Source organism: Nestor notabilis, unplaced genomic scaffold (assembly GCF_000696875.1).
Source record: "Nestor notabilis isolate BGI_N333 unplaced genomic scaffold, ASM69687v1 scaffold26237, whole genome shotgun sequence".
Classification (NCBI taxonomy): Eukaryota; Metazoa; Chordata; class Aves; order Psittaciformes; family Psittacidae; genus Nestor; species Nestor notabilis.
In genome coordinates, this window is record NW_009938194.1 from 8,129 (window position 1) to 22,497 (window position 14,369).

General features: G+C 48.1%; 1 protein-coding gene across 1 annotated transcript in view; it reads left to right on the plus strand.

Annotated features, from left to right (window-relative positions):
* ABTB1 (ankyrin repeat and BTB (POZ) domain containing 1) overlaps positions 1-12,265 on the plus strand; it is a gene marked incomplete at its 5' end in the record, with an annotated part of 19,485 nt that extends 7,220 nt beyond the window's left edge. The window contains 5 exons of the mRNA XM_010019213.1: positions 1,310-1,425; positions 6,529-6,627; positions 7,223-7,390; positions 10,035-10,235; positions 11,946-12,265. Of these exons, the coding sequence (XP_010017515.1) occupies positions 1,310-1,425; positions 6,529-6,627; positions 7,223-7,390; positions 10,035-10,235; positions 11,946-12,152 (791 nt within the window). The remainder of the gene's footprint in view (positions 1-1,309; positions 1,426-6,528; positions 6,628-7,222; positions 7,391-10,034; positions 10,236-11,945) is intronic.
* Between the last annotated feature and the right edge of the window lie 2,104 nt (positions 12,266-14,369).

The window sequence follows — 14,369 nt, forward strand, 5'->3', positions numbered from 1 at the left end:
AGCGCTGGGTTGGTGAAGGTTTCAATAGGTGCTACACAGATATAAGTGATTCTCTCCGGCATAAAGAATTTCTGATTGCACAGAGAGGAATTTCCTTCTCTCATGCTGGTCTGTAAGTGGACAGGGCTCTTTGAGGAAACACACTACACTTGTTTGTGTTGGTGCCAGGTCTCCTCTTGGCTTATTTACCCTGGAAGTCCTCAGTGTGAAAGTAGAGTTCAGTGCTGATAGAGCAGCCTGTGTTCTCGCTGGTGTAGGTCTCTGTGTAGCAATGATGGTGCCTGCTTGTCTTGTATTGGTATCCTTCCCTTTCCAGCATCTCCCTAGGATATCCAGCCTGTTTGAGGTGCAGTGGTGACGTGGAGAAGGGGGTAGAGAACTCCTGTGGCACACTGTGGTCCTGTTTCGCCCACGGTGCAGCAGAATCAGCTGATGGAGCTCATGTAATGCTGAGGAAAATGTCAGGCAGAATGAGGTCTCCAGGTGGCGTGATTCACCTGCAGGGGGTTTAATGCACTGAATCATGCCTGTCAAACTCTCCTGAGTGCTTCAGCGTGGGGCTGCTTAACTCTTGTTCTTGAGAGTTAACTCGGAGTCTCTCTGGCTCCCAACAGCATCTCGAGGCTTCAACGCCACAACTCTGCATTTTGCAGTGGTGCTCCACATTTCTTCATGTGCTCCCCTATACGCCAGGGACTCCTGAATGTCTTATGTGCTCCAGTGGTCACCCCAAAGCATGTTGAGCTGAAAACAGACCTGAGGCAGTGGGCTGTAGGAGGGAGGTGGCCAGAAGAAGATAAGCGGGGGGTGCTTTGCTCTGCTGCTTATTTGATGTTGGTGGGGTTGGCTTCAATGATGTCCATAGCAACTTGGGTCATATGAGACGAAAAAAGCATGATTTTAGTGTTTTGCTTCCCCTTTATTATGCTGTTTAATTGCGTAGGCTGGTAGGGCAAGAGAGGAAGACACACTAGGTCTGGAAAAGGCAGTTGAAGTTGCTGTCTCTGTGTGGTTTATTTGATCTATTTGGTGGTAGCGATGCTTACTTAATGTTTGTAGAGAGCACAGGCACACTCAGGAGTCCGGGTGGTTTGGGGTTCTTTGTGCTTTGGGTATCTACAGGTGGAGAGGAGAGGACAGACTCAGGTTCACTTTACCTAACCAAGAATAAATGGCGTGTGTTTTGCAGTAAAAAAGCTACGGAGCAATAGCTCTGATCTTTTCCTGGAGGGTCTTTTCTCTAAACGGGAGAGAATGTTTGTAGAGGAATTCAGGCATCTCTGCTCTTCTGTTTTTTTGCTTCTTCCAGTTTCTTCCAAGCCAGGGACCTGTGTGAAAGTGCTGACGATTGAGCCCACAGGTAACTGCCGGCTGCAGGAAGATCTGGCTCTTCTAGCAGACTGCGCCCTGCCGGCCAAACTGCGGGTAGGGACCACTTCTACTGCTTCTGGTCTCTGTGAGGCTGTGATACGTGTTCACCTGTGTTCAGTGCTCCCCATTTGAGCTGAGTGCTTGCCTGTTTGCTGGTGCTCTAAATGCTGAAAGCCTCTTGTTGCTTGGAAATGCTGTCATGTTGTTTAATGAGGCAGTCAGTGCTGGTCCTTTCCCTTCGATTTTTCCCCAGTGGGGATATTGGTGAGCAAAACCCACAACTTACCATGTGGTTGGTGGGGATTTTCCCACTGCAGTGGGACACAGAGTTGCCCTCAGCTATTTTTGCCTCTCTCTACCATCCAGCTTGAGTATCAGAAACGTTTTAATCAGCAGGCATTGATACCTGAAGGAACGTATGGATAGCAGATAGCTTGCAGGGCTTGCTTGCTAGGAGCTGACACCAGCAGTGGAGAGGTGCTTTCAAACCCTGACAGTATTGCCAGCAGAAATGTGAGTCCCTCTGAAGCGAATTTAACTTCACTGGCAATAGATTTACTTTTTGTAACTGTGTCTTGTTAACCCTTAGAAAGAGCCCCCAGACCATAGGTTGATGATCACTATGTTAAAATGCTATCAGCATTATTCGTTAGGCTCATGTATGTGGATCTTTGCTCCCAGTTGCAGGAGAGCAGGATAAATAGTAGTAGTCTTCATTCTCCCTGCATCTGTTGTTTTCCGTAATATCAGCAGGTTCTCTTTGCTCTTATGGCTGTCCTTTGTTTCCTCTTTCTCGTACCAACCACTGAGTTTAATAACATGAACTCATTTTAGGTGGCTGCCGTGCCCAGAGGTTGTATGACTGAGTGATGTAGCAAAGTTTATTGCCTTCTGCTTTTTGTCCCCTGCTAAACAGACCTGCCTGATGGAGTGTGTGTGTGTGTGTGTGTGCGCATGGATAAGGTTTCTTACCTGTAATAAGCCAGCATGCTTTGTGCTGGCTTTTGGCAGATGCATTTCCCTGAGTACTGAGCACTTAGGGAGTTTCTCTCCATCAAGTTTCCATCTACTAATGCAGAAATCTTTCCTACATAACCTGCCTCCCCAAATAACTGCATTTGTTTGTGGCTTTCAATATGAATGCCTCTGAGCTGTGCATTTCTGGCTATGTTTGTAGACGAGAACAGCAGCATTAGGCTTGTTAGGATTGTAAAGGTGAGGAGGACACGGGCACAGGACTGTTCATAGTGATGTGCCATGCACAAACATGGGTGCATTGTTTAAACCTGTAATCTGAAAGATTCCAGTTTTTCTTTCTCTAGGTCTTTTTATTGTTGTTATCAGCTTACAAAGAATAGATGAACAAAGCTCTTAATCCTGTTGCCATTTATAGCTATGCTTGTAAATTGTTCAGTTCTATGAATTAGGCTCTTTGTTCTGGGACAGAGGAATCGCACATCCTCACTCTTACAGGGTTTGATGCCATACAAGGAATAGCATACAAAGTATGGAACCTGAAATGTCAGGGATAACTGAATAGTCATGTACAAACATCCCTGCTCTCGAGGGAAACAAAACGGGTATTCAGCTTTGGATAAAAGCCAGCATTTCCAGAATTTGGCAGAGACATTCTGTGCTGTTCCTGTCATGGAATAGCACAGTACATGAAATGGGATGTATACACCTTTCTGTTTCACTGTCAACAAGTAATCTGCATGTCTTTGATACTTGAATGATGCAGAAAACTCTATACATCCCAATTTCATGGGATGAAAACAATAATTAACATTTGGCATTCAATCACAGTGCATGATTAAAGTGAGAGCTCTCTGTTCTTTGAACTCTTAAACATGTTTATCATCTTGGTATCTTCTTTCTCATTCCTGTTTATACTTCAAAGCTGTTTCTCTTCCAGTGTTTGTTTTTAACAGGGTGGTGGTTGTCTCTGCTTTGTTTTAAACCACTAATGACCAGAGTTTTTCTGCCCACAACAGCTGCTGCTTTGGTTTGTTGCAATGAAATTTAGCAGTGACAGATTTAAGTAAAACACCACCAAAAGCCAGGCAACTGTCAGAACCCATTTGGCTCCTCACTGCCTGTCTGCTATCTTGTGTCTGCCAGGTGACCTCTGAGTTAGTGACTCCAGGGCTTCCAGAACATGAGACTCTTGGCACATCCTTCCCTTGTAGCTGGTTTTTCATTACCAGTTAACTGAAATCTCATTTTCCAAACCAAGAGGAAATCAGACTTAAAGGGATCAGAGTTTGCTGTGAAATCCTGTTTTCTCCATCTCTATGGACGTCTGGTGGGGCTGCAAAAAAACGTGACCATTTGTCACTTCTGGGGCAAAGCTAGATCTGGTCATGCACAGAAAGAACAGTCTGAAGCAAGTAGATGGCTTCCCTCCTGTCTGTTTTTGTGGCTGTGTGGTGTGCTTGTCCATGGCAGCTATGCTGTGCTTTGCTTTGCCCATTTGGCAGAGGCAGATTAACTGAACCATTTACAACACTCTTTGTTAATGTTATCCAGTGCACTTGCATCTGGTTAGGGGCTGGTGATCTTCTCTTGCATCACTAAGCCCAGTGTTTTGTGTTGTAATTTATTTACAGTTTTCTTGCTGAGATCATCTGGCCAAGGTTCAAATTGCTGCCACTGATTAGGTTTGTGTGCTTTTGCCTCCAGCAACATTTCCATTTAAGTGCTATTAGTAAATCGGTAGCAGCAAAGGCTTTGTCCTCCACACGAGATGACTGGAGGATCCTGTGGGTGTTCAGGCAGTGTTATGCTATAGAGAATAGTTCTTTAAGGTGAATGAGTTGTTGTGGATGTGTTTGCACCTCATAGGCTTGACTAGTATGTTGCTTCCTGGGCAGCATACTTGACTATGGCAGCTGTGCTTTGCCTGGGCAGAGGTATGCTGAGGAGGCTGTCTGAATGGGGGAGAAAGGAATAATCCAGTTTTCTGTAGGGAGACCCTAAAAGGGAGATTAAATCCCTCACGCGTAACGGGGGGGGAAGAGTAGAAGCAGTAGAGACTTAAAAGGGGAGTAAAAGGGAACATTCTGCAAAGGCACTTCATGCTGAATAGGGGAGACAAAGACATGAACCTGCTTTTGTAGTAGGAATTGGAAATGACCTTGTAAACCTGAGTATCAGAGCAGGGACCAGGCGAGGCTGGAAGCAGGAAATTGAGCCTGAAGGAGTTTGCAATTCAGGAGATGAACTCTAGGACAAATAGAACTCCCACATCCATTCCAGAGGGATGGATTCCTTTTAAAGCTTTATCCTTGGACAATGAACAGGGAGCAAAGAAGGGATGCACATAGTGGATGTGGTGTTTGTGTCTCAGTTGTGCTACCAAGAGTGGCATCTTGTCAAAGCCTGTGCCTAGTTTTGTTTTACCTGTAATGTGACTGCAAAGCTGTAGCCTTGGAAGTCATGCCAGAGTTTTTAGGAGAGGCTGTGGGTGGGATAGCAGACAGGCTAGCAGAGCAGGCACTCGGATCATGCCTACCAGTGTTTGTAATGCACAGAACGTGTGGCTGCAGATCCCCAGAGCGAGGTTTGTGCATTGCCAGGTAACAGCAAAATAGCAGCCTGGGGAATCTGCAAACTGGACAGTGTGATCTCACCTTCAGTGCTGGAGGTGCCTTTATGTTACAGGTACATGAAAAGGTGGTAACAGGTCAGGTGAGGAGTGTTCCTTGAATTTGTGGTTCCTTCCAGTATCTAAAGGAGCTGACAAGAAATCTAGAGAGCAGCTTTCCACAAGGGCAGGTAGGAACAGGACAGGGTGTCCCTGCCCATGGCAAGGGCTTGGAACTGGATGAGCTTTAAGGTCCCTTCAACCCAAACCAGTCTGGGATTCTATGAATTGCTGAATCTTTTCTGCAAGAGAACTTCCCAGATGGGGAATGACTCGCAGGAGAGAGGTGCTATGAGAGGGGCAGTGTTAGTGCGACAGCCCTGTGCACAGTTGGAGTGTCACCGGGTTCCTTTCCTGTGACTGGGAATCAGAAACTGCCAAATGTTTCTGTGGACAAAGAGTCCAAGTTGCCATGGTCAGTGGTGGTGTGAGCTTTTGCCAGCTTGTGGTGCCTTGCGACATCCTAGAACCTGTTTTGTGAGAGAAACCTCACTGCCGGGGAGTGGAGCTTGGCTGCGAGCGCCCACCACCGTGCTGTGGCTTTGGGTGTTGAGGGAGGACTCATCTGACTCCTCAGGAGAGCTGGGAGTCAGTTGCTTTCAGTTAGGGTGCAGGCAGGCGTGTTGGGAATGGTGCTTGGGCTGGGAAAATGATCTTCATGGTCAGCCCAGGGTTTTTTGGGATGTAACTTTCCTGGATGAGAGACAGGGGTAATAAACAGCTCAGCCCAGGCAGCTCAGGGGCACGTGTTTGGAAAGCAGGAACCAGGGAAACTTTTCTTTCCAGAGATTGCTTTGCTTACATAACTGTGAATATAAACTTTTACATTGAATTACCCTGTATATAGGATAGGGTGGAAGTGCAGATCTTTGGAAGTGTCACTTTAAAATAGCATAAGGCCAACAGAGCTATTTTTTTGTTGGCATGTGGGACTAGGAGGAGGTGTTTTTGTTAAAATAATTTCTCCAGAGTATTAATACTGCAGCAACACTGTCTTTGGCTGCAAATCAGATCAGAAACTGAAAATGTGCTTTAGAAATGTTGGATTCCTCAAGTGAGGCAGTAATTGGAGCCAGACCATTTCAAACTGGTGCATACGCCCATGCAATCTGTACCTTGCACATCTACCTGTCCAGCTACACAGTAAAGGGCTAGTCCTAAGCTGTAGTATGCTTATGGTACCCACTACATGAAGTAAACTTCACCTCCACGTGGTTACCTGCCTTGTTAGATTGCACAGAAATGCTTTCCAGTGGTGTATGTGGATGGTCAGGGAGTTCCTATGGATAAGGGAGGCACCTGTAACTCGTACCAGGAACATCTCTACCAGCAGTGCAAGGACTTCAGTTCCTCACATTGAAATCTGTGCTCAGAGCAGCTCTCTGCTGTGCACTGTGCTGAGGGAACGGATGGATGGTTGCTTCTGGAAAGACCAAGAAGTCCAAATGTGGGTCCTGAGCATGTTTAAAGCATGAATGTTAAAGGTTGGGGTTTCTGGTTTCTCCTCCTAGGTTGGTTTTGGGGAGCTGCCGTTCGACAGCACCGACAACTTCAACAGTTGTCCCGACGTGTGTTTCCGGGTGGCAGATTACAACTTCTTGTGCCATAAGGTATGTGCTTGTGCTGTCCTTTGTTCTCCTCCCTTTTACTGTGAGCCCACTCTACCTGTCTCCCAGTACCCAGTGCTGGATACGCTCTGCAGAAGCAGCGTTGCCTCATCTGCTGGAAAACTAAAAGCCTTATTGCAGCTGGAAACTGTATTTAAAGCGTTTAATGAAAGAGCAAACCCTGCCTTTCTTGCAGAGGTGAGGAGATAAGTTCATGGATTCAGCTACAGCGTTCACAGCTGCAAAACCTCCTGCTGCTGGCTTGAGAGTTCAGTGTCTGGAAAGGGGAATGTTTGATCTGCAACTAAACAGCAGTAAGAATGGATTTTGAGATCCAAGCTCAACTCAGACTCCTGCCCTAATGCCACGCTGCTTTCTAATCTCTTCAGTTAACAAATTGTTTGGTTCTGAGGGTAGGCATGGCTAGAAATAAGGTATGGGAAAATGTTGGAGATGCAGCTTCAAAATACAGGGAGAATCAGAGTTACCAAGTCTGAACTTCCAAAATACCTTTTTGCCGCTGTGGCAGCTGGTTGGCAGTGCTCTTTGGTGTGGTACAGTGAAAATGACTGTGGTTTGGTCTTTCTTCCCTCTGCAGGCATTTTTCTGTGGTCGCAGTGATTATTTCAAAGCCCTTCTTGAAGACCATTTCAGTGAGAGTGAGGAGCTGCAGACCCAGCCCAGCATCCCTGTGGTGACTCTCCACAACATCTCAGAAGACATCTTCATCCGGGTCCTCTACTACATCTACAGTGATGATACAGAGGTGAGGCCAGCCATGGAGCCTCTCCTCCTGTGCTGCTTCATTCTGGAGCTGCTCACAGCACTGTTTTCCTGTAGCACTGGGTGGGGGTGTGTGTGTTGTTTCCTGAATTCCATTGCCCTACTCTGCTGTCTCACTTTTGCCTCTGGGACTTGCTGTGAGCCAGGCAGGGATCTAATTTATGTGCATCACATTCGGGAAGCAAATCCCTATTCTTTCATCCCATAATAAAGACTTGGAAATTAGGTTGCACATTGCATGTTGGCGTGATAAATGCAGGGCTTTGCAAGTAACCCCTTGGGCTTCCTCATCTATGGAAGGATGAGGTGAGCAGCTGCCAGCAGATGGCAGATTGAACCCGTTTGGAGATGTGGAAAGGTTGAGCGATTCTGCTTCTTTGCTCTTGGCATCATAGCCCACTTTTCCATTTGTAGCAAGTCATTATTTTCACTGTTACTTATTGCTGGAGTGGGCAAAGGTTCCACTGGGAGACCATTGCCTTGCTGTGCTCAGTATCACAAGCAGTAATGTCCCTGACCCACCTAGTTCTCAGCCATAATGAAGGTGCAGCAAATTTCAGCTTCCCACTTTGGGTTTGTGGCAAAGGCTTTCAGAAGCTCCAGCTCCAAGATGCCAGAGCATATTCTGGCATTAGGGCAGTGGTAGAGACACTGCACCTGCCAGTGTCACAGCTCCCAGGGAGCAGTGCAGCTTCACCCTGTTCCCTTGTCCTCACCAGTCTGCTTGCCCTTCTGATGGCTCACAGAAAGGGATGGCTGCTTGGAAAACATCCTAAGGGGTGCTTCAGCTGCCCTGTCTGGACCTGGAGCAGGAGGACAGACCAACAACGTGTAAGAGTTGAAAGGATATTGCTCATATGTTTCCTGTGCAGACTGGTGCATAGCTTGGATTTCAAACTGAGAAGCTAATACATGAGCTTCTGCAGAAAGTTCGTCTGTCATGAAAAACTACCAGGAAAAATGATCAGGAAAACAGGAATATAGCTTAAGTTCCATGCTATGAAGTGTTCTCCCTGCCCTGGGTTTCTCCAGCCAAGTGTCAGCACTCCCAGTTCCACGTTCCTTTTTCCAAAGGATTTACATGTCTTTGTCATGTAGCAGTGACAGCGTTTGCAGTTGGAGGGAACAGTGTGTGCAGAGGACAGCAATGGTTCTAGGCAGAAAGAGAAGTTTCTGATCAGGATACTTGTGTGGGTTCAAGGAGAGCTTTTGGAGGAATGTTTGCCAGGTTTGTCTTTGCTCAAGCAGTTGGGAGCTGCTGCCATCAATGCTGCTGACTCAAACCCCTCCAGCTCGTGAGGATCTTGGAGCTTATGAAAGGACAAAGCAGCACTTGATTGGTAACCCGAAGAGCTTTGTCACACCACTGTGGCTCTACAGCAGTCATGGCATGCCTCCCTTGCTGTGTGCATCCTTCTGCACAGCTGAGCATTTGCTGTGAGGAGTCTCTCCAAACATCTGTGGACAGCTGTAGGGAAGAAGTGATCAGCCTTGTGCAGTTGTCAGTGTGAGCAACCACATGTGTAGATCTGGACAGCAGTGGATTTGCTGATGACCAGTTGTTGGGGTGGTGAATCACACTGCACGAGAGTTACCATTCTTTCAACTAGACCAGCATGGCTTGGTCTCTAAACACAAGGGATGGATCTCACCCTCTCCACAGGCAGGTTATGCTGCATCCTGAACATTCCCTGTTAAAAGGGTTGTGGGTATCTGTGCTCTTTGCAACTCCCATTAGCAGGAACAGAACTGTGCAGAGAGAGGCTCTAGTTCCAGGTTAGTGTTGCAGATGGCTGACTAAAATAGGATTTGCCCAGCCAGGGGGAAGAGTGAAGCTGGAGGTGGTGTCTCCAATATTCTCTACAGCATGTTTTTATACTCGGATCAGTTGCAAGGAACAAAAGTACCCAAGAGGGAAATGGGAGGGTGGTTCTCTACCTCAAGAGCCTGAAAATGCTAAAGGCTCTTCCCAACAGTATAAGCTTGAGCATCTGGTATATGACTTCAGTTCCATTTGAATGCCTGTTAAAGCTCCAGTAGTATTTGATGTGCAGAGTCTGATCCTTACCTGCTTGGGCCTCACCTGTAGTTTACTTAGGGTGCAGTTTTCTGTCCTTGGATGCATCCCTGTGCCAGAGAGGTTGTGCTGGCTGTTGGAGCCAGTTTGAGGAAGTACAGCAGTACAAAATGGGAGGAAAAGTCCTGGTGGGGACAACGTGCTCTGTTCTGTCAGGCTGCTCCGTTTGTCTCTTTGAAGGGTTCTCAGTACCTCTGATAAAAGCCACCTCCTTCCACTGCTACACTGAACATTGTTTAGCAGCCAGCTTTCAGGTGCACTTCAGTGTGTCCGCGTCACTTTGTGCTTCACTAGAGGGGTCAGCTGCAGCATGGCAAATGTCCTGCTCCATGCTGAGCAAGCTGCCTCAGCACCATTTTAAACTCCTCTGTGGTAACTGAGTAGAAGACCTAGACCTGAAAGACTGAGCTCCTGTCTCTCATAGTGCTGTTAACACTTGTCTAGTAATGGGCGAACGCAACTTTAGGGCATCTCTGCTAAAACACAAGAGCTCATCAGAGACAAGTGAAGTGTTCAGGACTGGGTGGTAATTCCCTTCTTTCCATCCCAGCTGTCCCCAGAAAACGCCTATGACGTGCTGTGTGTGGCAGACATGTACCTGCTGCCCGGGCTCAAGCGCCTGTGTGGCAGGACTTTGGCCCAGATCCTTGACGAGGACAACGTTGTCAGCATCTGGAGGATTGCAAAGCTGTTCCAGCTCACCCGGCTGGAGGACCAGTGCACGGAGTACATGGCAAAGATCATTGAGAAGGTATCGGGAACACCCCCAACTGCACTTGATGCATGTGCCCATAAATCTACCAGCACAGTGAGCCATAGGTACCACAGATTTAATGGTCTTACTTTGGTCTGTAGGAAATGGTTTAATGTGCTTCCTGGAAAAGAGCAGTGGCTCAGTAGCAGAGCAAATGGTGAGACAGGACAGTGAATGAAGAGTGTGTCAGTACCTGATGTCCTGCAGTGAGCCTGATGCTGGTGTTTAGCACATCCCTGTGGAGCGTGGGGTGAAAAACCTGCCCAAAAAGTTCAGCAAGCACTGTGGGCAGGTGACTTCCACTGAGCCTTCAGCCACTGTGCCCCGAGTAGCAATGGTGTTGCCTGAATACACCAGCTGCAGTCTGGGATGTGCAGGAAATGGTTTTTGGGGTTTGCTGGGGGCAGTTCTTCCTGGCATGATGCTATGGGAAGGAGAAATCGATGTGATCTCTACTCTCCTCCAAATCTAACAGTAAGGGTTTCCACAGGGGAAACTTGGCTGTTGAACAGCCAGAAGTAATGAATGTAGTGCTGAAGTTTTCTTTATGGGCCTCCATTTAAACATTACTCTGAGTGATTATAGCTTGAGGTTTCAGGACTCATAGAGAAGGATAGACTGGAAACTATGGGGTGTTTTTATCCTGAGACAGATCTTTGTAAGTGGCAGGTACAGTTCACATGGGAATGTAACCTTTTCACCTGCAGCTTGAAAGGTGTGAAATTATTTTTGGCATGTGAAAACAGCAACGAAACTGATTCTGGGGCTGGTTTGTGTTCATTGTATAGCTGGGGGATGACAGACACATCAGCATGCACCCAGATTCTGGCTTCTGAAAAACGGATTTGGTTTGAAAGCTGATGAATATCCCAAGGTGGGGCTTTGCTTTTGTGTTCCCCTGGCTTCCCTTGCCTGAGTGGGCGTCCTTGGACCCAGCTTTGGCAATGTTCCTTTGGAAGGGTGTTGGTAGAAATGGAGCTGTCCCAGCTGTTCAGCCATCAGCAGCCGCCAGCACCTTGTGGAGATGCATTGATGATGGCCACAGGGAGAGATCTGGCAGCGTGTGTAGCACAGAGCAGGGCTCAGCAACCTGCCGTGCCCAGGCACGGTTCAGTGGCACAGACAGAAGCCGCCTCTCACCCTCCAGCACACCACATGCTCCTGGGGAGCTGGGTGCAAAATCATTCTTGGGTGACCAGATTCTGTCAGTTGGGTGCAGAACAGAGCAGCTGCCTTGCTGTGATCTGCTTGTGGTGCTGGGGCTGAGAGCCATGGTGGGGATAGAGTCATTGGTGGCTCCTGGTTCTAAACTGGGCACAAGCATCTGCTGTCTTTCCTGGTGGGAGACATCCCAAAAGTGTCTGGCAGCATCTCCTGGTTCCTGCTGGGGAGCTTTTCTGGAGGGAACATTGTGTATATCCATGTTTCTCAGTACCAGAACTATGGGTGCTTAGTGGGTTTTACAGTGCACTGTTGGAGGTGCAGTTTGCTCATGGTTGTGACCATCTATTGCTGGAGTGCTGCTGCTTCCCTAGGTTGAATGGCAGGATGCATCTCCAAGCAGTGTCTGTAGAAGACATAGGAAGATTTGGGTCTCCGTGTACCTTTAACATTCCCTTTTCTTCTGTGGGATTCCTCAACAGTGGCTGAGCCCATTATCCCATCCCTTTACCTGTCTTCTGTTCTTCTCTTGTCCACCTCATCCAGCTGGTGGAGTCGGAGGAGTTTGTGGCTGCTGTGAAGGAGAACGCGGAGGCTGTGGAGGAGCGGCAGGAGACTGACTCCATTCCTCTGGTCGATGACATCCGCTTCCACATCACCAGCAACGTGCAGACTTACAGCGCCATTGAGGAAGCCAACCAGAAACTGGAAGCTCTGGAAAACCTCCTGGCCAGTATAGGGCTTGAGTGCTGATGTGTGCAAACCCTGCCTGTCATTGCAGCCTGTGGGGCCTCCGCCGGGCTGACTCAGAGTGCAGGAACATCCCAGTCTCTCGGTGTCCCTCTTCCTCCTCCTTGTCCTCCTTCCCCTCCACTTTCAGGCATGGTTTCTTTTTAATTTATTACATCTGGACATGTGCATGTCTGGTTTGTGTTTGGTTTTGTTTTGGGTTTTTGTTTCTCCTTTCAGAGGTAGCTCCCAAAGCTCAGCCCACATCAGTAGATGCTCTTACTGAAGGGAGAGCACCCCTTTCCTTCCTAAAGGGGAAGGAAACACCTTCTTCTTGGAAAGAGCAATTCTCCTTTTCTTTTTCTCCATGGTGGCAGAGCAAAACTGCTTCTGCTCAGGGTGGTGACATGAAGGGGAGCTGTTCATTTGCTGTGTGATTTGTGGAATGTACCTCTGTGTCCATCTCTAAGCTCAGTGTGGCTTTGACAGGACCACCAAAGAGCCCAGTGCAACTTGAACTGATAAAGGCATCTCACTAAACTTAAGTAGGGCAAGGGCTATTGAAAAAACTTGTATATGAAGTCCCATATATTGTGGTGAGAGCAGAACTGGTTTTGTGCTCAGTGAGTGTCAGGCTCATGAAAGCCTGCTGCAGAAACCGACAGCTTAACCCAGCTGGTTCAGTTCCTCTGCGTTTCTCCGCCCTACGTGGCTGAAGATGACACTGAACATAAGCAGGATGTTTAGTTTATCACATCCCCTCTGCTCCTCCTGCATAAATTCCTCATCTGACATCTTAGCATTGGCTTTGCACAGCAGTGGTGGTGACAGCCCTGCACAAGGCTTGCACAGAGCCACCAGAGGCCAGAATGTGGCCTTTGCCTTCTGCTTGCACTGAACGGGCTGCAGAAACGGGATTACCAAGGAATGTGCTAATGCTTCTCTCTGCAGATGCCTCAACTGCTCAAGCAAATGGACACTGGTAGTGGGCAAAGCAGGAGGAAGGCAGAGGAGGGGCTGTGGTGCTGGGAAGCATTTTCCATATGGCTGCTCTTGAGTAATTCCATTCCCGTGAGGAGCAAGTGGAGCTGCAGTCGCGCACGTGGGAGGAGAGGTCAGGGTGGTCTTTTGCTCTGCCTCCCATAGCACAGCTCCATGTGGGCTGCAGGCAGGAGCCCCGTCTGCCTCCGTGCACTTAGTGGTCTCATCTGTGAGGCCCCTCACATTGTCCAATTACTTGGGGTCCTTTAACCCCCCCAATCCCTCATGGCCAAGCAGGGCTATCAAGGCATGCTCAGCACATGGGCAGCATGCAGGCACCTCTCTAATGAAGATGAGCCAGGTCAGAACTCTGATCTGAATCCACTTTATTCTCGCTGCAAATAACTTGATTACAAAATAAAAACCTTCTGATTTTTCTCCTGTTGCTGGTGTCCTTTCTGTGTTCTGTCACCTCTGCCCCTTTTATTCACTGCTCCTCACTTGCTGAATTAAGAAGATTGTAAAATTTATCAGAGCAACATTATATTTAAGAAGAAATGTGTAAGCATGTGTGCAGCAATAAAATGGTATATTTCACTATATCTGTTCTGCTGTGGCCTCTCTGTTACCAACTGACAGCATCAACGTGGCTTCATTTCTAGGACTCGTTGGGCTACTTCAGTGTATTTTCCCACAGCCGGGCTGCAGAGCTGGGATTCCAGCAGGGAGGAAAGTGTGACTCTGCTCTCCTCATGGTGACCTGTTGTACAGTCCTGCCAGAACATGGCCGTTAACGCATAGATGTGTTTTTCCTGGCTCCTTTCCCACAGGATTGCTCCGTTCCATGCCAGGGAGGTGATGCTTCTCTCAGGAACTGGCTCTGGGCAGCCCCTGACAGGTTAGTCATCCTTCCCTCTTGTCTCCTGTGCCTCTGTCATTGCTGACTGTCCACTGCATCCCGGGGGGGGGGGTTCTGACCCTCTGTTTTTAACTGTGACTTGCTCAGTGTACTCACAGAGCCCCTGGAGCTGGTGTTTTCCCCACAACCCTAAATCTGCTGCACTGCCTTCCCAGTCCCTCTGCTCTCTGAGGACACAGACACTTACTTTCTCTCCTGCTTTGTGTATATCTGAGTGGCTGCAATAGTTTTGGTGGCAACCACTGAGCTGCCTGCATGCAGCCGCTGTTGGCCTCAGTGTGACTGGCATGCAGGGAATGAGGATCAAGCCTGTCCCCATGTTCCATGCAGGAACGTGCCAT